General features: G+C 38.3%; 2 protein-coding genes across 4 annotated transcripts; both read right to left on the reverse strand.

Annotated features, from left to right (window-relative positions):
• On the reverse strand, positions 1 to 27,096 carry LOC149252445 (magnesium transporter MRS2-4-like). Of its 3 annotated transcripts, XM_089459693.1 has the most exons (4): positions 26,875 to 26,989; positions 26,375 to 26,446; positions 26,161 to 26,232; positions 1 to 407 (listed from the first exon to the last, which is right to left on the reverse strand). In XM_089459693.1, the coding sequence occupies exons 2-4, from the start codon at positions 26,432 to 26,434 to the stop codon at positions 129 to 131; spliced, it is 411 nt and encodes a 136-aa protein (XP_089315819.1). In that variant the 5' UTR covers positions 26,435 to 26,446; positions 26,875 to 26,989; the 3' UTR covers positions 1 to 128. The 3 variants fall into 3 exon arrangements, with proteins under 3 accessions (XP_089315819.1, XP_089315817.1, XP_089315818.1); XM_089459691.1 differs by lacking the exon at positions 26,375 to 26,446 and having other exon boundaries at positions 26,875 to 27,096; XM_089459692.1 differs by lacking the exons at positions 26,161 to 26,232; positions 26,375 to 26,446 and having other exon boundaries at positions 26,875 to 27,096.
• LOC149252446 (large ribosomal subunit protein bL12c-like) lies at positions 11,249 to 13,171 on the reverse strand. The gene has a single exon (XM_089456667.1). The coding sequence runs from the start codon at positions 12,016 to 12,018 to the stop codon at positions 11,710 to 11,712; it is 309 nt and encodes a 102-aa protein (XP_089312793.1). The 5' UTR covers positions 12,019 to 13,171; the 3' UTR covers positions 11,249 to 11,709.
• Positions 27,097 to 27,425: the final 329 nt, after the last annotated feature.

Genomic DNA, 27,425 nt, shown 5'->3' on the forward strand with positions numbered 1-27,425 from the left:
TTTTGGTCTCAATATACTGAAACCGCCATTTGTTGAATAAAATAAACACGTAGACTCCAGCCGCACGAGCACTTAAGTTATGAAGCCATGCACATTAAAAGCCAAGTATTCAAGCAATTTATCTTTTCCTATGTACCAAGTAGTTCTGTCCAACGATCATAACTTAACATTGCAAAGAAAAGCAGGAGACAGAGAGCCGTAGTAGATCCAAGGAAAGGGAAAAACGCCCCCTCCTTTTGGTAGAGTGGGCAATGAATATTCATTCCAAATGTTCCTGCTATCAATGTAGCAAGGGTTATTGCAAAGGTTGCTATAGTCAGAGTGAGCTGCAACTGGATCAGTTCATTACGCTGGTTATCAAGCTGAATATTCACATAGTCTTCCGTGTCGTCAATGTATTCACGGACCTGAATGCATCAAGGAATACAGCAATTATTTCAATATGAATACAAAACAAATAAGAAAGCATGAAATTCCTAAATCTAACATCCTGAACATAAAAGAAAATAGAAATCGAATTAGAATATTAACCCTTGGAAAATATATCTCCAAGTTCCTCTGCCTGAAGCACAATCATTCCATATGGAGTTAAATAAAATAACAGAAGGGGTGTCCTTTGTTCCATGATGCTTTTACTCCTGAGGCATCCATCTGGAAGGAAACACATTTCAACAATGGATCTAGAGATTCAAAAGTAGTAATTAGTTTCTTGTTATAATGCAGAGAATATACCCCACAATTTCAAGGAATAAGAACTAGCATGTAAACCTATGAAATGTTTCTTTCTAATTTTGGTACGTTTGAGTGTGTTTGGTGGGAGTGAGGGTGTCATAGGAACCGCTAGGAAAGTGTGAGCCCTATGCATAAACCAAGGGACAAGCAATATTGCATCAAGCCTATCAAGTAATGGACCACAGTTTTATTCCTAAATTTACCGTCAAGGAACTAAGACAATACTCTTTCAAGTCTATTGTGCTCTTTGGGCTTTAAGAAAGTCCCGAGCATTACTAACTTACCTGTGTCAATATGATATGACATTGCAATTGGATGTATATCCACTGCCTGTGGAGACTTGGAAACATGTGAAGCCTGGTTACCAGGGCTATTTCCACTACAACAAATTCCAGCACCAAGGTGCTAGTTTTGTGTAACTCAGGAAGGCTGCCCACTGTCACCACAATAGCTCTTCCTCTCTCTTTAGGTTGGCCCTTCTCCAGCACAAGGATGGTATCCCTAAGTAGGATTGCTAAGGCTATGGAGTGGAGGCTCTAAGTGATTCTTGAAGACTAAGCCTTAACAAAACAAGTGGTTGCAGTATAGGTGAAAGGATGAATGGTATGAGAACGAAAAGGGGATGGACACCACAAGACTAGTGCCTACCACATCTTGGGTAAATGAAGTCAAGGAGGCATAGATCTAAGATAGTGAATGTGTGAATGTGTAAGGCAAACAAGCGCAGTTACACATGCCACAAATCAGCCTTAGCTTGCTGAAAATAATTGTAGAAATTAACTTTGGAAAGGTAGGGTTGCCATTCTTAAGCAATTGTTGTGAAAGTAACGCCGCATTATTCTAGCAACAACTATGTTTGTTAGATGCTATGTTGCACGGGTTCCCGCACCCGAGGGTGGGGTTCTCGAACCCATCCCGGGTTCCTGCACCTAAGTACCGGATTCGGGTACGGGTTCTTCCCAGAAGCACTGGGTTCAAAAAAAAAAAAAAAATGGGTTCTTTTCCTTTAATGGATTCTTGGGTTCTTCGGGTTCTTCGGGTTGGGTTCTTCGGGTTCTTTGGGTTCTTCATAAAAAAAAAACCATATTAAAAAAACTATATTTTGAAAATACATACTAGGATATGGCATGCATGAATGACATGTTTATGCTACTTATAACTTTATAAGTTATTTCAAAAATTCAAACATAAAATAAGAATTTACATGTAACATTGTAAGATACTAAGATGTCTAATGCCAAAGCAGCGAGTCCAACATTTACTTAACTCAAGTAAATGCTAGACTCAGCTATTTTGGTGAAACTTGGGACAGATTTTGTCACACACAGCTGACTGAGATACACTAGCCAAGTTTCCTACAAACTCAGGAGTACGCTCAAAAATCCTAAAAGTATTCTGAATTCTCAAAGACTCAACATTTTAAACTTTATTTTATTGAACTGCCTTGTGTGTTTAGTGGGACAGCGGTGAAATATATGCTGCCAGCAGCGATAATTTATACTTTAATGTACCCACAAGCCTAAAAAAAAAACCACAGAATTTATATGTAATGATTCAAAATATATATAGTATAAAAAACGCTCTCGATCTGGAAGCTTCTAAAAATTGTCCCCCACTCTGGCTCCCACTTCCAAGCAGCCTTGGTTCTTATACCTATTAGTTTTTTTTTAATAAAAAGGGATGCAATAATATTGGAGGTCAAATAACTTGTATTTTCCAGCGTTTTGGTCTTTGAGGAAGCCATTGTTCCTTAGGCTTTAGCTATTTAGTATTTTTATTTTAGTATTTTAAAATTTCCTAGTTCATATTTGAAGATGCCTTAAGGCAAATTTTGAATGTAGTATGACAATGGACATATATCATGATTCATGATTCTTATTAATATGTAAACAATGAACAGTTTTTTGGTGATAAATTTTGAAATTTCAATGTCAATGTTGAATGTTCAATGATGTGCATGTTTAAATGATTAAAGTTTTCTTGTTTAAAATTGAAAAAATATAGAAATTCAAATTTCATATATATTATTAATTATAATTTATAAATTTATAATTTATAAAATATAATTATTAAAATTTAATATTATTATATTACCGACGAACCCACGCACCTTGTTTCCAAAAATGCCGTCCCCAACCCCGTCCCCGTCCCCGAACCCACGTTTCCTGGCAACATAGGTTAGATGCAAGCTTAACACAAAACAATGAAGATAAATGCCCTTCACATTACACTATACAAATGACAAATATTTCATTACAAGGCCTTCATAACATACTACAAGGGTTTCCTACAATAATAAACATGTGAAAGTATTGCAAACATAAGAGCCTCCCATAAAGTAGAATCAATACCTCCAATCTTCCATAAGCTTGTCAAAATGATGCAAAATTTAGTCCAAGGGGAGACCACCTCAATCCCAATATTCCCACCTTTCACAAATGGAGAGAGCTTATGTTTATAGAGAGAGTTTACTCTCTTACAATAAAATACAAATTCTCCAGCTTACTCAATGACAAGTCAAACAATAATACAATAATGGAGTAGTTGTATTCCTCTTCAATCAACGGATCGCCATATCAAATAGTATGTGAACTCCATATTCTCTAAGAGAGGTCATCCACCTAAAAGTAGGATGTAGTGTGCTAGATATCCTCAAAAGAGAGGGAATGCACCACAAAAATAAGTCTTTACCATCTCAAAATGCTAAATCGGTCCACATAAAATGCACCCTCCAAGGTGCTAGATCAACAATACACATAAAATAGTACTTGACATGGGAGGATGTGCTCCAAGGTCCACCTACAAGAACTCAGTAAGTGTGCCCTCCAAGATGCACGAGTGAGAAAACAATAAAATGATTTTCCTAGGAGAATGTTCCATAACCACCATCCCAAAATGGTACGCGATCCACAAGATGCATGCAAACAAACCACAAATGTGAATCCACAAGATGCATGCAAACAAACCACAAATGTGAATCCCCAGGTAACCAACTCCATGGATAAATGTGCAAAGTGCCAACTAGATGTAGCACTTCCCAAGTAAAAGTGGTCAACCTTTGAAAATAGCAAGTGGAATGTCTCCACGTATGAACCCTCCAAGTGAAACCCTCCAAATATAGAAATAGGAGCAAGTAAATGCATGCAATAACCACACAACCCTCCATGTGCAGTATGCCCTTCAAGAGAGCATCTTCCACAACCACCTCATGCCCCTCGAGAGAGCGCCCTCCATAACCACCTCATGATAAAATAACATAAAATTCCATGTCAAAGAGGCGACGGTGCTCTCCAATGTAGCTAAAATGCCATGCGTAGCTAAAATAACCATGCAATAATGATGAGCATTGCACCCTAGATGGGTATGCAATGGAGACACCTCAATCCATGAACAAATATAAAATAACCTCTATTTGAAGTATGCCCTAGGAAGTTGTGCCAATGTTGGTTAACCTCATCAATACATGTACCAAAGCCATCAACTGCTTTTTCCAAAACCATGTACATAAGAGCAAGGCAACCTAGAGAAGTGTAGAAAGATAGTTGCACTCATCATCAATAAACAGATAAAATATTCCTCAATATGCCAAATCATAACGATGTTGAACCAATCCATAGAAGTGCACCCTAGAAAAGTGTGCTATCCTCCCCAAAATAATAAAATAAAGCATATTTGCCTTGAAATTTGTGCCAAAGAGGGAACTACTCCATGAAAACACCTCAGCCAACCTCCAAATAACCCCATCCATGTGTGAAAGCAAGCCAGTGAGATAGGGTGCCCAAGTAATTAATCTTTACCTAGATAAAAATGATTAAAGTAACCATTAAATGGTTAAATCAACCTTAACATGTGTGCACAAGAGTTAATGCTCTACTGTAAAACTATAGTCCCCCACACCTCAGCCAACCTCCAAATAACCCCATCCATGTGTGAAAGCAAGCCAGTGAGATAGGGTGCCCAAGTAATTAATCTTTACCTAGATAAAAATGATTAAAGTAACCATTAAATGGTTAAATCAACCTTAACATGTGTGCACAAGAGTTAATGCTCTACTATAAAACTATAGTCCCCCTCCAATAGTCATTAGATAATTAAATCGCCATGAACATGTGTCAATGAGGAGGTGCACTCCAAAGTGTTGTACCACAGATAAAAGTGTTGGAAAACATGGTAGCCATGGTCGGTATTTTCATCATGGAGAAAATTTGAATTTGACTTTTTTCCTCCAAATTCTACAAGTCTGCTTCATGTTATTTCAAGTCAGTTGGGCCCCAAAGACTCACCCATTCAACCCCCTTGGAAGTCTATATAAAGGAGAGGTTTCCTCCATTATTTGACACATCACATTTTGTCTTCTCTATCTCTGATCCAGCAAAGTTGGGAGCAGAAAGAGGAGGCCGAAAATCTGAAGGAGAGATTGCTTCTTGGCTTGGCACTTAATGTTGTTCTTGGTTACTGGTTTGGCTATTAATATGATTTCTGTTGTAATGATGAATTGAACTCTCACTCTCACATAAGGAAATATTTCTGGGTTTTGCCCTGGCCTGAGGCCTAATTTGTGTCTCTTTTCTCATGGTTTCATGGTTATTTTCTACTGCTCTTTCATGGTTGATTGGTTGATATTTTCTTCTGTATAACTGCTTAATGATCTTGATTGAATGCAATATGGAACTAACGCTAACTGATCATTGGAAATAGTTATCTGTTGAAGAAAAATTGTTTCTAGCTTGTGTGTCCTAGAAATCTCAACATTGTTTCAGAGCAAGGTTCGATGAACAGTTCAATGAGCAGTTGAAATATGGTCTGAAATTCTAAACCCTACTGTGGCAGTAGGGACATTTGTAACCAGGCCAAAGTAAATTCCGAATGTTAAAAAGAGGTCCGAGATGCAAAGCCAAGTCAAGGCCAAGTTGCCTTAAGAGACAGCAAAGCATTAATCCTCTATGGAAAAATCTCTGTGACATGGTATGTGAATTTCCTGAGGCATGTTACAGAGATATGCGAAGTCTTTGAGTGCCATCCGAACCTCCCTTCTGTTTAATCTGTGGCATTCACATTATATCTCTGTAAATGGGCACAAAATCTCTTATTCTTTGAAACTATACTACCTGATCTCTATGAAAGAAATCTGCATACATGAGGCTATATATATATATATATATATATATGCGATAGATCTGAGCTATGTGTTCAGTCTTTCTATGATAACAATTGTGATCCGATCCTAGGACAAGTCTTACAAGCTTATATGTGGAACTGCACTCTGTTATGCAAGCCTTTTCGTATTCTGTTGTGTGAGCTTCTCTGAGACGCCACTTGCGAACACGAGGTCACATATATACTCTGGATGAAGGCCGAAGTTGTCATAAAATATATCATTAAAATTGAAGAAGTATCCAAGCTTTATCCGGACTCATGATGATCTTTGTGTATGCATAACTAAGACTATATCTCCGTGGAAATTTGCAGACATGAGTTCTCTCTAATGAAGTATGCAAATCTGAGAACAATGCGAAGTCTAGATCATCCTGTGTGATTATAATCTATGTGGAGGTAGTTAAGAAGGTCAAAGAAGTCTAGCACAAAGTCAAGTTATCTCTGTGATTCGGAATTAACCTTGTGACGAAATGTTTTGAAGGCCAGTAATTTGTGCACTGAGAAGTTCTAAGATATATATGTGAAGTATGAACTCATGCATGAGTTATGTCATATGAGTAATCCGAGTTCTGTGCTGTTATATGATGATCTGAATTTTAGCATGACCTAGGATCTAGCCTAATGAAACCCACTCAAGATTAATGCTAATAACAAATGAAGAGTCTTTGAGAATCTTGATAAAGACTGAGGTGAAAAATATGCTAAGAATCCAAGTGTTACTGAGGCATCTAAACTACATTCCTGGCATCCAAACTAAATAATGGTGGCTGAAGTAAATTTTAGTTCGAGCTCAAGACCATGGAGGATTCAGATCTATGGAGTGACTATAATAGAAGGTCGATCTCAGTCTATACGATTTGATTGATGCTCCATGTAAGTTTAAAGTAGAGGACTGTTTACCTCTATCACAATTTCTATGTCATCAAATATGCAGGATCTGTCTCAAGTCTGGGCTCCAAGTTGCTTTACACATCTGGGGAATCTGAATTTACATGAGTTGTGTAGAAGTAAGAAAGTAGAGTATGGAAATACTCCTTGTAGTCAAGAACCTTCTTGTGAGAAGTCAGAAAAGATAATGTCCCTCAGAAATAGTGCCAAGGATGAAATACTCGGAAAGAAGGCCGACCTCTGCAAGAAAGCTGACCTATCTGGCATGCATTATTTGTATTATCCTGTAGCAAGTTCTAAAAATTGTTTTTGTGATCTCTTGAAGTAAAATATTTGTGAATGGATTGGCAAGTGTTGAGAGAGTACAAGTTGTATGTGAAACTCAACAAGTTGGAAGCATCACTTCTTACATTGCTACAAAAGTTGACCAACTCTAGATGCATCTTAATTTTACATCCATAAATTTCAGCATGTTCTGATCTCTGCATAGACCAGTCTCAGAATTTTAAAGACTACAAATTTCTTATCATATGGTATATACATTTGTTTTAAATAGGAAATATTCAGTCTTGCAAGATATTGATTTCATATATACACCACAAAGGCAAGGAAAACAAACTGCACTGTGAAAATATCAGCATTATTTATGTTTTTGACTGGGGAAAGTAAGAGCGATTTGATCATTGAGCTTCAAACCTAATCTCCATTCACAAAGTCCTCATTTTAAATTCATACTCTAAGGCATACAAGCAATTGAAAGGAATCCAGAATGTTTGCCCAACCTGAAATGATGAGCACACTATCAAAAGGCCTATTGTGCAAAACTTGCTTGGTTGGACACCATTACCTAGCAAAACACCAGGTTCCCAGAGAAGTACAGCCACAACAAAATCTTTTGTGTAAAACACAATGTGGAAAAAGTCGAAGTCGGGATTAATTCGGCAAGGGTCCAAAAGTTGAAAAACTCTTTAAAGTCGGGAGTTCTTTTAAGGAGTCGGCAAAAATAAAAATAAAAACACAATTTTTTTATTTTATTTTTTTTTTAACATCTAGAGTATCCACAACATCAAATAAATGCATTTCCACATAAACATGTAAAGAAAGCTAATATATAATATGTATACGAAGTCTAGTGCTACATCACATATCAAAATAGTGAATCAACTCCTGAATCTCAAGTCTTGTCTGAATCTCAATTCTCAATAGTCAAAATATCAACAAAAAATATAATAAATGTATATCATGAGTCATCTAAAAGTCATCAAGTAATCAGTCACTGAGATCCTCTTCCCCTTTTATGGGAATAGGGAATGGATTTGCCTTTTCCTCTAGAGGAAGAAGGCCTTGCCCCTGGGGATGCAAATGGACTCAATCGTCCTCTAGAAGCCGATGGAAAAGGTGGCCTCTGTCCTATGTTGCTGCTGCCCATCCTAGATGGTGTCACCTCCTCCTCATCATCCTCAGCCAGCTCTGCCTCCTGACCCTGATGTTGCTCCTCCTCTACCTCTAGCTCTCCCTCCCCTACAACTGCTACATCCTCTAGATCCACACCTAACCAATCCGGGATCGAGTCCATGATCGGCCTCTCAATCTCGAACCTCCATGCAGCGGTGGTATCAATATTGTCCAATGAGATGGCTTCCACATCAATGGGTGTCTGAAGTTGTCTCACCCACAATCAAAGATTGTAGTAGACGTAGACCATGTCATTGAGGCATTGGGACTCCAATCTGTATTAGGGTCATAGATTGTAAATTAGTACTTAGAAAATTTAAATATTAAAAATAATCAAATGAATTCAAAAAATTTAATTTGAAATTTTTTACATATTGCAATTTTCGCTGTGTATTTTATCAAATACACTCCAGTTGCGTTCACACCCAGAGGAACTGCATGTTTGGCTGAACATTCGAATGGCAACCTTTTGGAGATGGGGTACTCTAGCACCATAGCTTGTCCACCAAGCATCTACAAGTTAAAAGAAAAATAAGAAACATAAAAAAAAAACATTGAAATTTTAAACTTGAAAGTTTGAAACAAACTGAAGCTTACCTGGCATTTTGGTCATCCTATTCTTAATAGCCATGATAAAACCAAATGTGCCACCTCCCATCCTATAGACCTCCATTTCTTTAGAAATATCTTCACGTTCTTGCTCAGATGACACCATCCTCTCGACACAAGTGAAGAATCCATCCATCACCTCGGCATCAAATCTAAAACCACAGGCATAAGAAAATGTGGGGTTGAGATAGATACCTGCAGCATGAATGGGACGATGGAGAGTATTGTTCCATCGCTCATCAATCACTCTCCATATGACCTGTTGTTTCTCTAACCCCTCGTCTCCCTTATCTTCATAATAAGAATGAACGACTTCTTTGGCCCTATCCATAGCCTCATACAAGTAGCCCATTGCGGGCTTGTCACCATCAACCAACCGAAGAACCCTTACCAAAGGTTTTGAAATGGCACACACCTCCTCTACTCCTGCCCAAAAGCTTTGATCATATGAAACTAGTCTGCATATGCCCTCTCCCTCTGGTTTGCAGCTAATAGATAAAGCACGCCAATCCACTGAAAGAAACATGCTCTTCACATCCCACATAGAATTCAACAGAGACTGAAGAGATATGAAAGTAGTGGCAAATCGTGTAATGGCAAGACACACCAACTCTTTGTTTTTGGTGTATTTTCTCATCAAGCTAAGCACAGATGCATGATTATATATAAAATTTGTTATGCTCCTGGATGATTCAATAATATCCCTCACAATAGGAATCTTACCTATATCCTCCAACATCAAGTCAATGCAATGAGCAGCACAAGGTGTCCAAAACAAGTTAGGATACCTCTCCATAAGCAACTTGTCAGCTGCAACATAATTTGCAGCGTTGCCCGTTATGACTTGGACAACATTGCTTGGGCCTACTTCCTAAATGAAGATGTCCAACAACTCACATAATGTACGTGCATCTTTAATGTGTGCAAATGCATCAACAGATTTCATAAACATTGTCCCCTTGGGACAACTAAACAAGAAGTTAAGAAGGGTCCTACCCTTCTGGTCAGTCCAACCATATGACATGACTATGCATCCAATTTGTTCCCATGATGCCCTAAACTCCTCCAATCTAGAAGTGCAATCAGCCTTTTCATCTTGAAGAAGAGGCCCTCTCAATTCTGCAAAGGTGGGGGCTTTGTACCCCGGGCCAACGACAACAACAGCATCAAACATAGGCTAGTAGAATGGGTTTGTCTTGGCAATGTTGAAAGGAACATCACTCCATAGAAGACACTTACTGACCAACCTGTCAGCTTCTGCCTTTTCCTTTTTTTAATTACTGATTTGATGCCAGGTTGTGCACCAGCTGTGGTTCTAAGAACAAAAAAAGATGAGATAGATGAGGAGTTCGGACCTATGGGTGAGAAAGGCGATGCTGAAGAAGCACTGCCACTCTCAATTCCCCCCACTCTTGAGGCCCCTCCAAGTTGGAATTTTAGTGTTGCCCTGGTGTCTTTTCCCTCCTCTTTATCCATCAATGGTTGAATGGCCTGTCAGATGATGAGTTGTATTTGGGCAAACGTCAACATTTTGCCCCGGAATTTGTCCCAAATGGAATTTTAATTTGTTGATACCTCCTGACATATGCTTGCCACACAACTTGCAAGTCAAATACATTCTATTGATCCCCCCAGATTCATGTATAGTATCAAGTTCACCATATTCCCACATAGCGTCCAAAAGCCTTGGCATTTTGTTTTAAACTTTGAACTTGAATTTAAACCTGGGCACAAAATAAAAAATGAAACAAATTAAAAATTTCCCATCACATAAAAAGCAAACACAAATGCAATAGTTGATTTTAGATTTTAAATGCCTCTTCTCAGTCACTTGAAAACACTCAGATTCAGTAAACAAGGGTTTGAATTTTTGTCATTTTATTCTTGAAAGTTGAAGTTTTGCTTCAATCTAGATTCTAAACAATGTTTCCCTTTCAAAATTCTAGGCAAAAATAAGACATAAACAAACTAATAGAATTTTAGAGAAGTATAGAAAGATTTAAGAAATCATGTGTAAAAAAAACTAAGAGAGAAATTAAAATACATACCTGGCAGCAGCAATTCGGCACTTTGAATCTCCCACAATGAGCAGTGGAAAAACCTCCAAATCTCCACCACAAAACTCACAAATATTCTCCTCTAGGGCAATGGCAAACCCCTATGAATCTCCACAGCGCCGAATGAGAGAGAAAACAGCAGAAAATAAGATCATTTTCACCTTTGCGGCCTCTTTATCCGCGACTGGGAAGGGAGGCCTGATTTTTGGGTCGACCCCTGATTAAATCGGGAGTATAATGATTAAATCGCAATTTTTTCCTTTGTGAAAAAGATTCATCCAGGTCCCTAGCACCAAAGACAACCCTAATCTACCTAGTATATTCAACAACATTCTCTCAATAAATTACCCTATTATCTGTCTAGCAACAAAAACAAATTCCTGAACAATGACTCTCTCATTCCATCACTGCAGTAGCTCCTAACTCCTTCAACTTTTCGATCATCCGGGTAGCCTCCTCTTTCGTCAATCCTTTCTTCAAAATAACAGGATCCTTTTCTACCAAATCTTTAGCCTCTATGAATCTCCACAGCGCCGAATGGGAGAGAAAACAGCAGAAAATAAGATCATTTTCACCTTTGCGGCCTCTTTATCCGCGGCCTGGGAAGGGAGGCCGGATTTTTGGGTCGACCCCTGATTAAATCGGGAGTATAATGATTAAATCGCAATTTTTTCCTTTGTGAAAAAGATTCATCCAGGTCCCTAGCACCAAAGACAACCCTAATCTACCTAGTATATTCAACAACATTCTCTCAATAAATTACCCTATTATATGTCTAGCAACAAAAACAAATTCCTGAACAATGACTCTCTCATTCCATCACTGCAGTAGCTCCTAACTCCTTCAACTTTTCGATCATCCGGGTAGCCTCCTCTTTCGTCAATCCTTTCTTCAAAATAACAGGATCCTTTTCTACCAAATCTTTAGCCTCTTTGAGCCCTAGATCTGTGAAACTCCTCACCTCTTTTATAATTTTAATCTTTGCAGTGGCATCATATTTCTCAAGCTTGACATCAAATGATGTCTTCTCAACAACTTTCTTCTCTACCGTAGCGGGACCGGTTCCAGCAGGAGCTCCAAGCATAGTCATGCCTGCCACCGAAGAAGCGTATCTATTCATCCCTAATTTCAGTTTAAACAAAATAGAAAAATCATGTCTCTCCAGTTTAGTTAAACTAAGAAGCTCATCCGCAATTCTTTCCAGCTTCGACTCACTGCCACTCTCCGCTTGGTTCTATAAATTACCTTTGGCGAGTGTGGACGAGAATCGGCGACAAAAGCCTTCATGAAGAGCTACAGGCAAAATACCTAATGCCCTGTAATTCATTCGGCTTTCAAAGTTGCTTAACAGTGCGTTGTTGTACATGTTTGCCTTAATTCTTCCGATTCCTTAACCCTTTATTCCAACAGTTGTTCTATTTAAATTTTTAAACTATCTCTGTAACGAACTGCACTGAGAAAAAGACATCTGATTACCTAGACAAATTCGACTCAAAAAACTTCGTTTTTATACTTCTAACACCAAGGAATGCAACCAAAAACAGTCAAGAATGTAGATTTGACAGCGTTTTAGATGCTCACGCGCTGAATTATTCTGAAAAATTACTCGTACTTCTATTTATCACTGATATGCCCTAGCACTTGCTTCTCTGAACATATTTTGAACCTTTTATTTAGTTAGTTACCATGGTGTCACTGAAACAATCCCAATGATACAGGCTTTCATTCCAGGGCTCTTCTCTGTAGAGCAGGAATGCTTAGATGCCCACAGCAGGAAGAGAGGGAGCTCCCCTTCATCGCTTGAGATTATGCAACAAAAGGGTGAAACAAGAAATTTGGTTTCACTCCCACGCCTGAATCATTGTCTTTTTACTTTTTGCCCCTTGACCTGTTTCTAGATCTCTCCCGCTGGCCAAGTGAGTGGTTCCCCCCGAATGCCACTTTGCCACCCCTTATCACAAATTTTTGAGAACTCTGCCCTGCAGAAACGAGCTGCCCGTAAAAGTATAAAATGGTAGGGCATCCAAACCCTAGAAAAACTGTGCAAAAATGCTAACATATCTTGCCAGAAGCGCATGACAACATTAACATACAATTAGATGATGGTTTGGAGACCTTACCATTGATATGACCAGTAATCTCATTCTCTATGAGGATCAAATTTGTCCTATTTTTCCATGCAAGGAAGTTTGATGACCCAACCAATTTGTTGCTCTCTTTGCAAAATAAAGTCATTTTGATAGATTCAAACATAGATATAAAGATACATACTTGTCAAGTGAAGATACTCCTAGATGATGAAATCGTCAACTTGATGCCCTTTTTTATAATGTGATAATAGAAGATGTCTTTGATGATGAAATCGTCAACTTCAAGTATGCTTTGATAGTGATCCTTGACTCAAGAAGAGGGAGATCACCTTGATTCCTTGATGATGATGCAGAGCTTCTTCCTACTTCCCTCAGATGTAGAGACTTCAAGATGCTTCAATGTGTAGTCCTTCTTTGAGAGGAGGAAGGGTACTTGAGATCTTCTTTTTGATGATGATTGAGAAATGTATGAGCTTCTCAAGAATGCTTCAAATGTAGAACCCTTCTTCGGTTGAGCTAGGGTTTTGAGAACTGCTTATTGTTGCTTCTAGATGGCATGATCCTTGAATAGTCCTTCTTGATGCTCCTTAGATTGTTCGGCCCTTATGTATCCTTTCTTGATGATTCGATGTCCTCTTTGTTGTCTTGATCTTTCTCAGTACTTCTTCAAGCTGCCTTTTCTTGTCTTGTTACCTTAAGCTCTAATACCATGTTGAGAAATCTAGGGGCAGCAAGATAGGTGATTTATCTTCTAATGATAATTGTTTGTGATATAATTTTACTTAATTAACTTATTCTTTCACTTGACTATATTTAGTGTTTTTTCATCAAATAGTTATCAAATCATAAGAACCATAAGACAAGAGGACACAAGATATAGGCAATCACATAAGGCCAAAACTTCTCCACCTGAGAGGAAAACCCACAAGAATTCTGGTCGCTGGGGTGCAGGGGTTAATGGCAAATGTTCAAAACTGGAAACAATTTTTTCTAGTTCAGGTTGAACCTCTTCTTGAATTTCCTGCGGAGTATCAGTCATCTACCTCTAAAGTTATCTATTCCGCTAAATTAGCAGAACTGCTTAATTTCCCCCAACAACAAGTGCCTTACAAGTCCTTAAAACATCGCAAATCACAATCGTCAGTTCCTCAGGCAAGGAACACTTACTTCTGACCGATGCGATGCGAGATTGATCTAACGGTTAGCGGTCTTAGTGATCCAACGGTCACTGTGACATCGCTTGGAGATCTGCGCGACGATTATCTGCCCTCACGTAGCCGATGAGGTTTATAAGTCCTCAATTTATAAAAGTTCGGGTCCGGCTTTTTGCACATGCCTATTTCCTTTGGACGAAGCCTATGGGAATATTAAACTGTGATTCAATCGATATCACATCCAGTGTTTGAATTAACGTCCGCTCATTTTTAAGCCCAATATCCATTGGATAACAGTGGCCATTAGATCCTCCGGCTCTCAGGACTTCTATTAACACACGAGTTAACACCAGGCCAACCCCCGCTGTTGACTGAGACGTAAGGTGTTGAAAATAAAATCAACGGCTAAGGATGAGTGCGGCCCTTCAAGCCCGATCAAGGAATCCGTACACTTTCAAACCCCGCAATTGCTAATACACGGCGAAAAGTGATTAAATGCGATCACACAATACTCTAAGTTTTCAGGACTAAACTGGAATTTCAATAATACACAGTGATATTATGGAGGGATGCAACACCTCCGGGATTGACCAAATATACACGGAAAGACACAAAGATATATTTTCTGCAACTAAATCTTATATGGCAAAAACAAGCCGAATCAGTCAAAATCCCCTTATTATGATCCGGAACTTACATAAGTATTGGTTCATTTAACAACCAAATCCTAAATCAAAGGATCGAACTAACTAATCCTATCTAATCTACATGATATTCTCCTCGAGAATCTCCACTACATCTAACTACTTGAATTTATTACATGATAATCTAAATCCTAGATTCTAGTTTAAATCCTATCTAGAAAGCTTTGTAAATTGACAGCTAAAGGACCCCACTCCTTTGCTTGTAAACTTTTTTTGTATTTTTGGAATAATATGAAGCCTTTTGTCTTTAAGCCTCATGCTCATGCATCAAATTCTTCTCTTCTTATAGAACTTCAATTGACGAATTCCAAGACCTATGACCCTTGATCAAGACCCCTCTAAGACCAAGTCAAACCTTTCCTCCTTGATGAGCAACTTCTGCAATTTCGATCCCCGACAAATTCTTCTACAAATTCAACCTCCCAACAAATTCTTCTGCAACTTCGATCTCCCAATAGATACTTCTGCAAAAACCCTAGATCTTACACGAGAGAAAATTATGATAGATTATTCCTCCTTTCCTCTTTGCTTGAGTTAATTCTTTCTCCTAGAGAACTCGGCTTGCAAAATGTACTTCTTGATGCCCTAACTCAACTTCTGCAACTCAATCTTTGTTGCTGCAATAGGAGCCCTAATTTCTTCGCACGTGTGAAGAGTGGCCCAAAAACAGTCCAAAATTCTCACTCTTCTTTTCTTCTTCACACTTTTTCCTCTTCCTTGATCGAACTTATGTGAAGTGAGTGAGTGTTGTAAGTGAGGTTGAAGTCTCCCTTATATATAGGTCTCCTACGAGGTCAAATTGTTTCTTTTAGGCTGACTTGTCCACTAGTGAAGGTTGACTTGATCTTTGCACCATGTCGAAGTCTTGGAGGGTCTTTTGACTCTAATTTGACTTGAATAAATTTTCTTTTACAATATGGAACATGCCCAAATGGGTCTGCAATACATGACAATAACTCAATTGACCTAGAAGCACTCAATGGGTGCTTGACCTAAAAAAAAAATTCCCTTGAGCATGAAACCCATGCCTCAAAAACAATAATAATAAATTTATTTTTCTCTTTACATTAAATACATTAAATCATTATTACATATGTCATTATGAAGACCGAACCTAGATATGTATTTCAACACTCATGAGATAACGTCAACAGGGAACTACTACAAGCAATTGACAACAACCAATAAAAAGAAATGAAATGGATATCGGGGAATGATGACAAGTATTAAGTATGATAACATGGAGTGCTATCATCATCGGATCCTCCTATTTGTGCCCACTGACAATGAAAAAAAACCCTAAGGTAGATCATACTACACTAGGGACACATGATAACCACCAAGGTAAAGTAAGGGAACAAATACACAGCGAATAGCAGTCTATAATCCAATTTCACCTTATGATCCATAGTAGAATGCCTTAAACATTAAAGGAAGTATTTGAATGCAAAAATTGTTAAAGTACCTCACAATATATTGTTGAAATGTAACTAGTGTCCGTGTTCATAGTTTTACTTGAGTCATGACATGATGTAATTATTGATGTACTTGTCAAAAGAAAAAGTAATATTATTTGTAAAAGAAAATTATTTATTGTAAAATGAGTTTCTTGCCCATTGTTGTTTGTCCTAGGTCAAAGCACCCATTGAGTGCTCTAGGGCTCTGTTAAGTCAAGTCAAAGAATCAAGTCATGATGTGTTAGCCCTTGGAGGGCTCATGTATTAAGACGAAAAAATTATTATTGTAATATAATGTGTCTAAAAGCCTCCAAGAGATGGAGTCCCCCTAGAAAGGCCTAATCTGCCCTTAAAAAGAAGCCTATATAAAGAAGAACTCACTCCCATTTGATGACACACACACAACGAAATATACTTTTGATCCTAGCAAGAAAGAAGAGGTATAATCCTACAAGGAGGAGCGAAATTGTTAGGAGGACAGCGAAGTGAAGGAAGTGAATTTTTGTTCGTGACATCCTTATCTGCTCACACGTGCGAGTTTGATGGAAGACCTAGGGTTTCCTCAATCATGATTTTGCAGAGATATTATTTGGGGTTTGGTTGGCTCTTCTCTTGGAAGTTTTCGTCTTGGGTCAAAGTCTTGGAAGTCTTTATTGAATGGATTCTATAGGGAGAGATTTTTTGTGAGTTTTCCTCTCTAGGAGAGATTTTGGTCTTGGGTAGCAACCTACATTTGGTGTTCTTGTGTTTGTAGTGTGATCTTCTTATTGGCATTTGTCCTAATGATGAAGAGAATTAAATAATGATGAAAATGTCCTAATATAAACCACAAGAAAATGTCAAGGATTAAAGAGAAATCAAGTTAATAAATACTCTAACTCTCTGCCCTAGATTTCTCAACATAGATGACCCACTTTCATCGGATGAGTAGGCTAGATCAATGAATGCACTAACCAAAAAATGAATGTGAAACATTTGAGTTCGATTATTTGTGAATCATGGTAGAACCACTGGCTGAAACCAGTCTAGGAGAAAAAATTTCTCTTAGGGTTACCCATGTAATTGGCTGGGTAACAATTCTCATGGTGGAGTAGTTTCTAGTGTTGGTTAAGCATGTTGATTTGATATAACATTACAGAAAGTTTGTTAAACGATTTGACAAACATTAGAAGCTAATTCAACATATTTGTGGCTGTAATATATCTGATTTAATAAATTATTTTCATATTTGGGCTATGTCAGAAAGGTGCCAAAAGCATTGGAAACAGTTATCCCTTGAAGTAGCCTTGTTTAGTGTTTATTTTCTTGAGCTACCTTATGTATGTGGTTGAAAAGAAAGAGTATATATTGTTGTAATTTATATTTCAAATTCATCCAAAATAAAGATAAAAAATAATAATAATAATAAAATATCCAAGAAACCTTAAATTTCCAAATTTGCATTAATAGTAGTAAAGGAAAATTTTCAACAATTTTCCATCGAGAACATTGTAAATTGATCTGATGACTATATAGCCATTAAGCTCCATTAAAATTTTAGTGGTAACTACAGTCTACAAGTGCTCAAGTGCTCTCTGTGTATATAGTCATATGTTTATGCAGCTCTGTTTGATATCAGTGGGACTTCTCCTTTGAGACCACAAGGGGTGACACAAGTTCACGACTCAGTATGTGAGTAGAAATATGGCTTTTGTGTGTATATAGTCATATGTTTATGCAGCTCTGTTTGATATCAGTGGGACTTCTCCTTTGAGACCACAAGGGGTAACACAAGTTCACGACTCAGTATGTGAGTAGAAATATGGCTTTTGTGTGTTTTGGGTGTCATTTTAGGGAATAATCTACTTTTACAAGATCAGAATTTAATAAGGCAGGTGGGGTAATTAGTTTAGTGAAGGCTGGCTGGCAATTGTGTTGCTTGCTTTTCAGATTCCTATGCTAAAGCTCAATGCACTGATCTATTTTCAGACTTCCTCTGGTTTCTTTCAAAATATAAATTTCACCGGCTTTCTATTGGGATACAACATAAATGTGAAGAATCGGAGGAAAAATCCTATAATTTGTGTCCTTCCAATGATCTATTTTCAGACTTCCTCTGGTTTCTTTCAAAATATAAATTTCACCGGCTTTCTAATGGGATACAACATAAATATGAAGAATCGGAGGAAAATTCCTATAATTTGTGTCCTTCCAACAGCCACCATTTCCACCGTAGATTGTAGCTTACTAGCCTGTTCAAATTGAAACTACGGAAGAAGCTGCCCGTGTCAAGAAATTTATGCCTTCTCCAAGGAGATTGGGCAAAAAGCTTCATGTAAATTCACTTGCTTTGTTTCTAATTCTCTCAGGTGAAAAAGAAAACAATGCAGAGCCTAAGCGGAGAAACTCTGGGTGCCGTCTATCTGCAAAGTAATTCCAAAATGGTCTTGCATACAAAGATAACCGTGTCTATGGGGTTTCTTATATAACTTTACCTTAATTTACTTAAAACCCTAGAGCATCATAAATATATGGGCACATGTTGCAGGCCTATATCGTTCCTTAAGCTTAGTCCTCAGTTACAATTTGAATTTTCTCGAGTTTTGGGATGGCTCCCATGAGAGTCAGAACATAACAAATAATCATCATTTATAAAGGACAGTTCTTGTGATCCATCCGGTCTCTTGATAAATTTCTGTCGCATATTTGTTTTCTATTTTGTATCTTCATCCTTGTTAATTTCCCAAGTTCCATCCATAATTTTCGAAGTAGTATTGAAGATAAATCCCAGTTATTCCCTTTCTCAATGAAAAATTCTTACAAATTATTTGGATATTATCTGGTGGACTTCATGAAATAACAATGGCAGAAGTGAATAAAATGCTTTAATGAAATAACAATAGCAGAAGTGAATAAAATGCTTTAACGAAACAACCATAGGACAGAAGTTTACGATTACCTGGCAAAAAATATTTTGGAGGAAGCAGAGGTTAGCATAATTAAGAATGGCTTCCTTCCCTAGTGTCTTTAGTCACACTAGTAAGAGTTTTTGGGCAAAGAATAAAGTTTAAAGCAATAAATCATTCACTCCTATTAAAAAAAAATTAACCATGGTAAATAGACCTTGCACTAAAAGAATTCCTAACTATCAAATTGCTGAAATATAAAAGACACTCAAAACAGCTGTCCTAATAATGCTCAAGTCTACAAACACATACTGCATGAAAATTATAATGGAAACTCACATGTCTGTCCTGTTGGAAACAATGAGAGGGGGCTGAAACAGTGTTTCTTAGCAATTAGCACTTTATTAATCTTTTTAGAGCATTGGTTAATCTTCAGCAATAGTATTATTATTCAGTGTCAAATAGCAAAACCAGTGAACAACACCATACAACAATGCAGAAATATAGAGACAGTAGACGCAGATTTTTAGGTGGAAAACCCCCTCCAAGTCAAAAACGATTGAACATTTTTTGGTAATTGTCTTCTTCTCCTTCAAAAAAATAATTACATCAAATTTGCAGCCCCAACTGAAGGATGCACCAATGCCCTGGTTTACAAGCACCAACCTGAATGACGTACCAAAATCTTTGTTTACAAACACCAACCTAAAGGACGCTCCAACGCCCTATGTTTTATCAACCCCACTGAAAGGACGCTCCAACGCTCTGTTGCAAGCTCCAACCTACCCTAGTACCACCCTGCCCTCTGAAGTGTTCTCAGGCACCACCCTGAAGGTGACTCCAATCACCTGCCTTACACCACCCTGCCACCCTAACAAGCCGGCGGACCACGTTTCACAATTTTCACACTAGATCCCCCTGTGCTCTGAATCAATATAAGAAAATTGTAATGAAGATTATGTTGCTCTGCTCGGTAAGGATATCACTAACAAGTCCTGGCAGCCTTACACAACACTACAACATTGTTGTAACTGATCACTGCACAGTAACGCTCAACCTGATCATTGCACACTACTACTCAATCACAATGCCAAACTAAACCACTGCACCTCTGTACATCAAACTGAGAATTTGTTCGTGCATCAATTGTAAACCCAAGCTATACCAAACCAACAAGCTCATTGTGCTACAATAAACAATCAATGCACCCTGCAATAGTCAATGTCACTGTACCGCACTACTCACGAGTGAACAGCATTTAAATGCTCATGAGGCAGTCAAACCAAATCACTTACCAAGTTGCTTATGCTGCTGCTAATACTGGGCACTAATGTGTAATGATTGCTCAAACCGAGATGCCTCAAGTCATCCATAGGACCTGCTTGCAGTGCTTTCGAACTCTGCCCAAGGAAGGTTACCAACATGTGTTTTATAGCTTGCACAGATATGGCTATGAAGCACCTTCCAGACTGTTGTCACACAAGGTTGTCCCTGTCTCACTATACCTTCGCTCTTCCTCATGCTAGGGACCTGCAAAAAGAACCTCCAAGAGACCATCCAAACATGTGACAAACAAACTCACTGAAATTTCCTTCACTACTTTCCTCAGGGGTCCGAGAATTTCAGGGGTAAGATAATCATATTTCAGAGCTAAGCTTCTCAATAACATGCGTTGAAGTTGTATTGTGAGTTGAGGTATAAGGTCTCACTTTATAAACCTAAAAGGGGCTCCCTATTTTGAATGTTGGAGGGTTTCTTTAGTTAACCGTTGGAGGGGAAATAATTTTAGAGAGACTACTAACTTAAACCCTAACTAAAAAGATTGCTACCCTTTTGGTGTATAGATTAGGCTTTTAAATGGGATGTAGGAGTCTTATGGGCGCATGACATTTGTGAATCCCTTCTTAAGATGATATCTTCACAGAACATGACAAGGAACCCTCATGCTTGATTTTTGATGCCCACAACCAATGAAAGTATGCCATGTCACCACCCCTTGGGGTTTTAGCCCAAAAACTAGGGTCTTCACCTTCAATAGTGAATATCTCTCAAACCAGGAGGCCTCTCAGGGCATGCCACATACCACCGGAAACATCTCAACAAGGAGAATCCAATGACATGGATCTCTAGGACAAATTCAATGATTAGCTTCTTCAAAAACCCTCGACAATTTTGGGGTATGTCCTTTGTCCGGGAACCCAAACCCTAGAACTAGGGTTTTCAACCATCCAACAGTGGAGCTTTCAACTTGGTGTAATCAAGACAATTAGCATTCATTAACTGTTTGACATCAATGACAAGTGTGTTAGTCAAAGTCAAACGCCAAGGTTTACAACAAAGACAACACCATCCAACATGTCCTAAATCGCATCATTTGTATTAAGCAGAAATGTAAAAAAAAAATAGAATATCAGTGGATGGACTCCCAAAACCCGATACTGCTTTCTTGTTAGTTTTCAATTGAAATCTAATACAAAAAATATAGCAAATTATTTCACAGCTTCCTGCTAAACTAAATGAATTAACCCTATACCCCCACCTTCTCCTTTGAGGAAGAAAACTATGCACAATTAATTTGGACACATGCACAACAGCACCTGAGCTGAAGATGACCCAAGGCACGCAAGCATGCATCCTCCCAGAGATCTGCACCTTACCAAAATAAGCAAACCCTAACCTAGGGCACTTTCAAATGGAGTGCTCAACATGCATGAATGCATGCCCCTCTATCTTCAAGTCAGCTGCACCTTCAAAAATAGTAAATCTACACAATCGTACTTTATCTTCTAAGGTTCAGCACTTACCCCGAAGCTGGACTCTAAGGATAACCTTGTCTTGTCCAGTCTATGGCTGGTGCATGTATGCACCCTCCCGTTGGAAGCCTACAAAAGTAGTGGTGCACCCACTGGTCCCATTCTACTACTCCAGGCTCATCTATAGACCATCAAGCTGCATAGAAATCAATGTTGTATGGATCTTCTGAATGTGTGATGCCGCAGTAGCTAAAGCACCCAGATCTACTGAATCTGGAAAGAGTAAGTGCACCCTTACAGTCATGTTTGAAGGCTGCAACATCTTCACTGTTGTACCTTCTGCTATAGTAGAACCCTGTTCTAGCACCTCCTTCGCAACACAATAAATATCTCCTTCATGTCTGAAGTGGGGGTGTAAATCCCATGCCTAGTTGCGCAGGCCCAAGAGATGAAAATGTCAATGACCTCTTCCCCAGTAATGAACAGTTACAATTGTTGTACCCGAAGGACTGAATGTTAGCCATGTTTCAGGAGCAAGAATGATATAAACACTGTTTTAATAGCTTGAAGATCTATTTTATTTTTTCAAATGGGAACCCACCTTTTTGATGGATGGTAAACTTGATAACAACGTATCCCATCCCCCCCCACTTTAGTCAAGAATCGCACATATTATATTCTCATTAATTGTTTGAACATTATCCAAAAAACACTATGCAGGGAGGGAGCATGGCTGCCAGGGTTTGTACCTCCACTCCATGTTGTTGCAAAACCACAGTATGGCAGACTATTGAAGGTCTTTTTTATTCATATCACATGATATGTTTGAAAGAGGGTTAAATATCCATGGCATGGTATTGCAAACCTCGTCCATGTAGATATGAATTCTTAATGAGAAGAAAAAACAAGGTCTATAACAAGGTATCCATGATCATTAGTTTTTCATTCCAACAATTTAAGATACATTATTAACCCTGGATTTATTAAGCAGTTGTTAGTTTTTGGCACCTTGTAATGTGTGTACAAGTCCTGGGCACACACGTGGCAGTAGTTGGTAAAGTTGCAGGTACAAACAGAGAACAGTTCAGCGAAGGAGGTGTTAGAACATTGTTCTACTATAGCAGAAGGTACAACAGTGAAGATGTTGCAGCCTTCAAACATGATTGTAAGGGTGCACTTCCTCTTTCCAGATTCAGTAGATCTGGGTGCTTTAGCTACTGTGGCATCACACATTCAGCAGATCCATACAACATTGATTTCCATGCAGCTTGATGGTCTATAGATGAGCCTGGAGTAGTAGAATGGACCAGAGGGTGCCCAGTACTTTTGTAGGCTTCCAATGAGAGGGTGCATACATGCACCAGCCATAGACCGGACAAGACAAGGTTATCCTTAGAGTCCAGCTTCGGGGTAAGCACTGAACCTTAGAAGATAAAGTACGATTGTGTAGATTTACTATTTTTGAAGGTGCAGCTGACTTGAAGATAGAGGGGCATGCATTCATGCATGTTGAGCACTCCATTTGAAAGTGCCCTAGGTTAGGGTTTGCTTATTTTGGTAAGGTGCAGATCTCTGGGAGGATGCATGCTTGCGTGCCTTGGGTCATCTTCAGCTCAGGTGCTGTTGTGCATGTGTCCAAATTAATTGTACATAGTTTTCTTCCTCAAAGGAGAAGGTGGGGGAATAGGTTTAATTCATTTAGTTTAGCAGCAAGCTCTGAAATAATTTGCTATATTTTTTGTATCAGATTTCAGTTGAAAACTAACAAGAAAGCAGTATCAGGTTTTGGGAGTCCATCTACTGATATTCTATTTCTTCTTTTATATTTCTGCTTAACACAAATGATGTGATTTAGGACTGTTGGATGGCATTGTCATTGATGTAAACCTTGGGGTTTGACTTTGACTAACGCACTTGTCATTGATGTCAAACAGTTAATGAATGTTAATTGTCTGTATTACATCAAGTTGAAAGCTCCACTGTTGGATGGTTGAAAACCCTAGTCCTAGGGTTTGGGTTCCCTGGGCTAAGGACATACCCCGAACTTGGCAATGGTTTTTGAAGAAGCTAATCATTGAATTTGTCCTAGAGATCCACGTCATTGGATTCTCCTTGTCGAGATGTTTCCGGCGGTATGTGGCATGCCCTGAGAGGCCTCCTGGTTTGAGAGATATTCACTATTGAAGGTGAAGACCCCAGTTTTTGGGCTAAAACCCCAAGGGAAGAAAGGGTTCAAGCCTCCTCACTTTAGGAACCACCCACGAACCTTCCAGAAAAATCAGCCAGCTTGAATTGGGACAATGCCAATTGAGTGTTTGGGAAAGAAGCCAAGGAAGCCAATTTGATGTTGGGGTTGTGGAGAAGTCCACTTGTATGGGAATTGTTGCCATCAAGCATGGGAACAGGGTTGCTCATAACATCCAAGAGGCCACTACAGTGAATGATGTGGCACAAACCATTCCTCGAATTTACACTACATCAGACAACCGCCAAGCATATCACCAATCAGTTGTAGATGAAGTCGAAGATAAGATTATAAAGCAGCCTATTTCCATTTTAATTTATGTAGGATCTATTCACAGTTATGTTACTCCTAATTTTGTTGAAACTAGTGCTCTTAAGAAGTACAAATATAATAAATCATGGCTAGTCCAACAGGCCACTAGAACCAAAAGAAAGATTAGTGAAAAATGGTGGAGAAATGTCTTTCAGAACTGAATGGAATCTTTTGACAAGAAAACTTGTATATTTCCATTTTAATTTACGTAAGATCCACTATATTACTCCTAATTTTGTTGAAACTCGTGCTCTTAAGAAATGCAAATATAGTAAATCAAGGCTAGTCCAACAGGCCACTAAAACCAAAAGAAAGATTAGTGAAAATGATAGAGAAATGTCTTTCAGGAATCAGAACTGAATGGAGTCTTTTGACAAGAAAACTTGTACATTTTGCCACTTGGTTCTTATAATGTCCTCATCGGAATGGACTAGTTGGGAGTACACTGAGTCAAGCCTGATTGCTACAACGAGACTTTTTTATTACATTGATGAGGACAAAAACTCCATTACAGTAAGAACCATTCCAAGGGGAATCATCAATCAGAAAATTTCAACCTTGCAATTGTAAAAAGTACCAAAAAAGGCTGTCAATTGTATGCAGCCCCCTAATTTGAGCCAGTAGGAGACAAAGACCTTAAACATAGAAGATTTTCTTGAATTGCAAGATTTCAAGAAAGTATTTCAGGATGAAGTCCCAAAACTTCCTCCAAAGAGGAACATAGATTTCTCAATAGACCTAGTACCTAGAGCTGCACCAGTGTTCAAGATTCCTTATAGAAAGAATACCCCAGAGCTAACATCACTGAAAAAACAATTACAAATGCTAATGGATAGAGGATAGATTCAACCAAGTGTCTCTCCATGGGAAGCATATGAAAGGGATGGAGCTCTAAGGTTTTGTAAGGACTACAGCAATCTGAATAAAATTACAGTAAAGTATGTAAACTGGGTTTAGCTCGGGTGGCTAGAGAGAAATGTTGTTATTCTCCCACCCAGGTTCAATTCTCACATGTGCCATGTTGAGCTTTTGTAAATACTTTAAGCCTTGTTGTATGTGATGTCCCTCGAGGACCGAAACATGTATATTCCTCATATGGAAAAATAAAGATATATCTCATTGAAAAAGAGAAAAAGTTACAGTAAAGAACTAGTATCCAGCTCATAATGAGTATTTTTTGTAATGGCTTCAAACCTTGTATGCACAGACCAAAACATATATATTCCTCATATGGAATATAAAGATATTTCTTGTCGGAAAAAAGAGTTACAGTAAAGAACAAGTATCCATTGCCTTGAATTAATGGCTTGTTTGACCAAATAAAAGAGACAAAGATTATTAAAAATTGATTTGAGATCAGGCTATCATCAAGTCAGAATTAAGGAAAAAGATATCCACAAGTCTACAAAATGACCTTTCGAACAATGTATGGTTGGTTATTAATAATTTGTAGTGGTGCCAATCAGTCTCACAAATGCATCAACTACAAGAATAATGTCCTCAACAAACATTTCGAAAGCTTGTATTTGTTTTCCTTGATGATATACTAATTTATCCTACAAATGAAGAAAAGCATGCCAAACATTTGTGAATGGATTGGCAAGTGTTGAGAGAGTACAAGTTGTATGTGAAACTCAACAAGTAGGAAGCATCACTACTTACATCGCTATGAAAGTTGACCAACTCTGGACGCATCTTAATTTTACATCCATAAATTTCTGCATGTTCTGATCTCTGCATAGACCAGTCTCAGAATTTTAAAGACTACAAATTTCTTATCATATGGTATATACATTTGTTTTAAATAGGAAATATTCAGTCTTGCAAGATATTGATTTCATATATACACCACAGAGGCAAGGAAATGAAACTGCACCGTGAAAATATCAGCATTACTTATGTTTTTGACTGGGGAAAGTAAAAGCGATTTGATCATTGAGCTTCAAACCTAATCTCCATTCACAAAGTCCTCATTTTAAATTCATACTCTAAGGCATACAAGCAATTGAAAGGAATCCAGAATGTTTGCCCAACCTGAAATGATGAGTACACTATCAAAAGGGTACTATTGTGCTAGACCAGTCTCAGAATTTTAAAGACTACAAATTTGAAATTTCTTATCATGTGGTATATACATTTGTTTTAAATAGGAAATATTCAGTCTTGCAAGATATTGATTTCATATATACACCACATAGGCAAGGAAAAGAAACTGCACCGTGAAAATATCAGCATTACTTATGTTTTTGACTGGGGAAAGTAAGAGCGATTTGATCATTGAGCTTCAAACCTAATCTCCATTCACAAAGTCCTCATTTTAAATTCATACTCTAAGGCATACAAGCAATTGAAAGGAATCCAGAATGTTTGCCCAACCTGAAATGATGAGTACACTCTCAAAAGGCCTATTGTGCAAAACTTGCTTGGTTGGATACCATTACCTAGCAAAACACCAGGTTCCCAGAGAAGTACAGCCACAACAAAATCTTTTGTGTAAAACAGAATCACATCCTCTGGAATTATTATAAAATAAGGCTGATTCATCCAGGTCCCTGGCACCAAAGACAACCCTAATCTACCCAGTATATTCAACAACATTCCCTCAATAAATTACCCTATTATCTGTCCAGCAACAAAAACAAATTCCTGAACAATGACTCTCTCATTCCATCACTGCAGTAGCTCCTAACTCCTTCAACTTTTCGATCATCCGGGTAGCCTCCTCTTTCGTCAGTCCTTTCTTCAAAATAGCAGGAGCCTTTTCTACCAAATCTTTGGCCTCTTTGAGCCCTAGATCTGTGAAACTCCTCACCTCTTTTATAATTTTAATCTTTGCAGTGGCATCGTATTTCTCAAGCTTGACGTCAAATGATGTCTTCTCAGCAACTTTCTTCTCTACCGCAGCGGGACCGGTTCCAGCAGGAGCT

The sequence above is a fragment of the Pinus tabuliformis genome, chromosome 7 (genome assembly GCF_031772625.1).
Source record: "Pinus tabuliformis cultivar Carrire ecotype Pingquan chromosome 7, CPIR1, whole genome shotgun sequence".
Taxonomy (NCBI): domain Eukaryota; kingdom Viridiplantae; phylum Streptophyta; class Pinopsida; order Pinales; family Pinaceae; genus Pinus; species Pinus tabuliformis.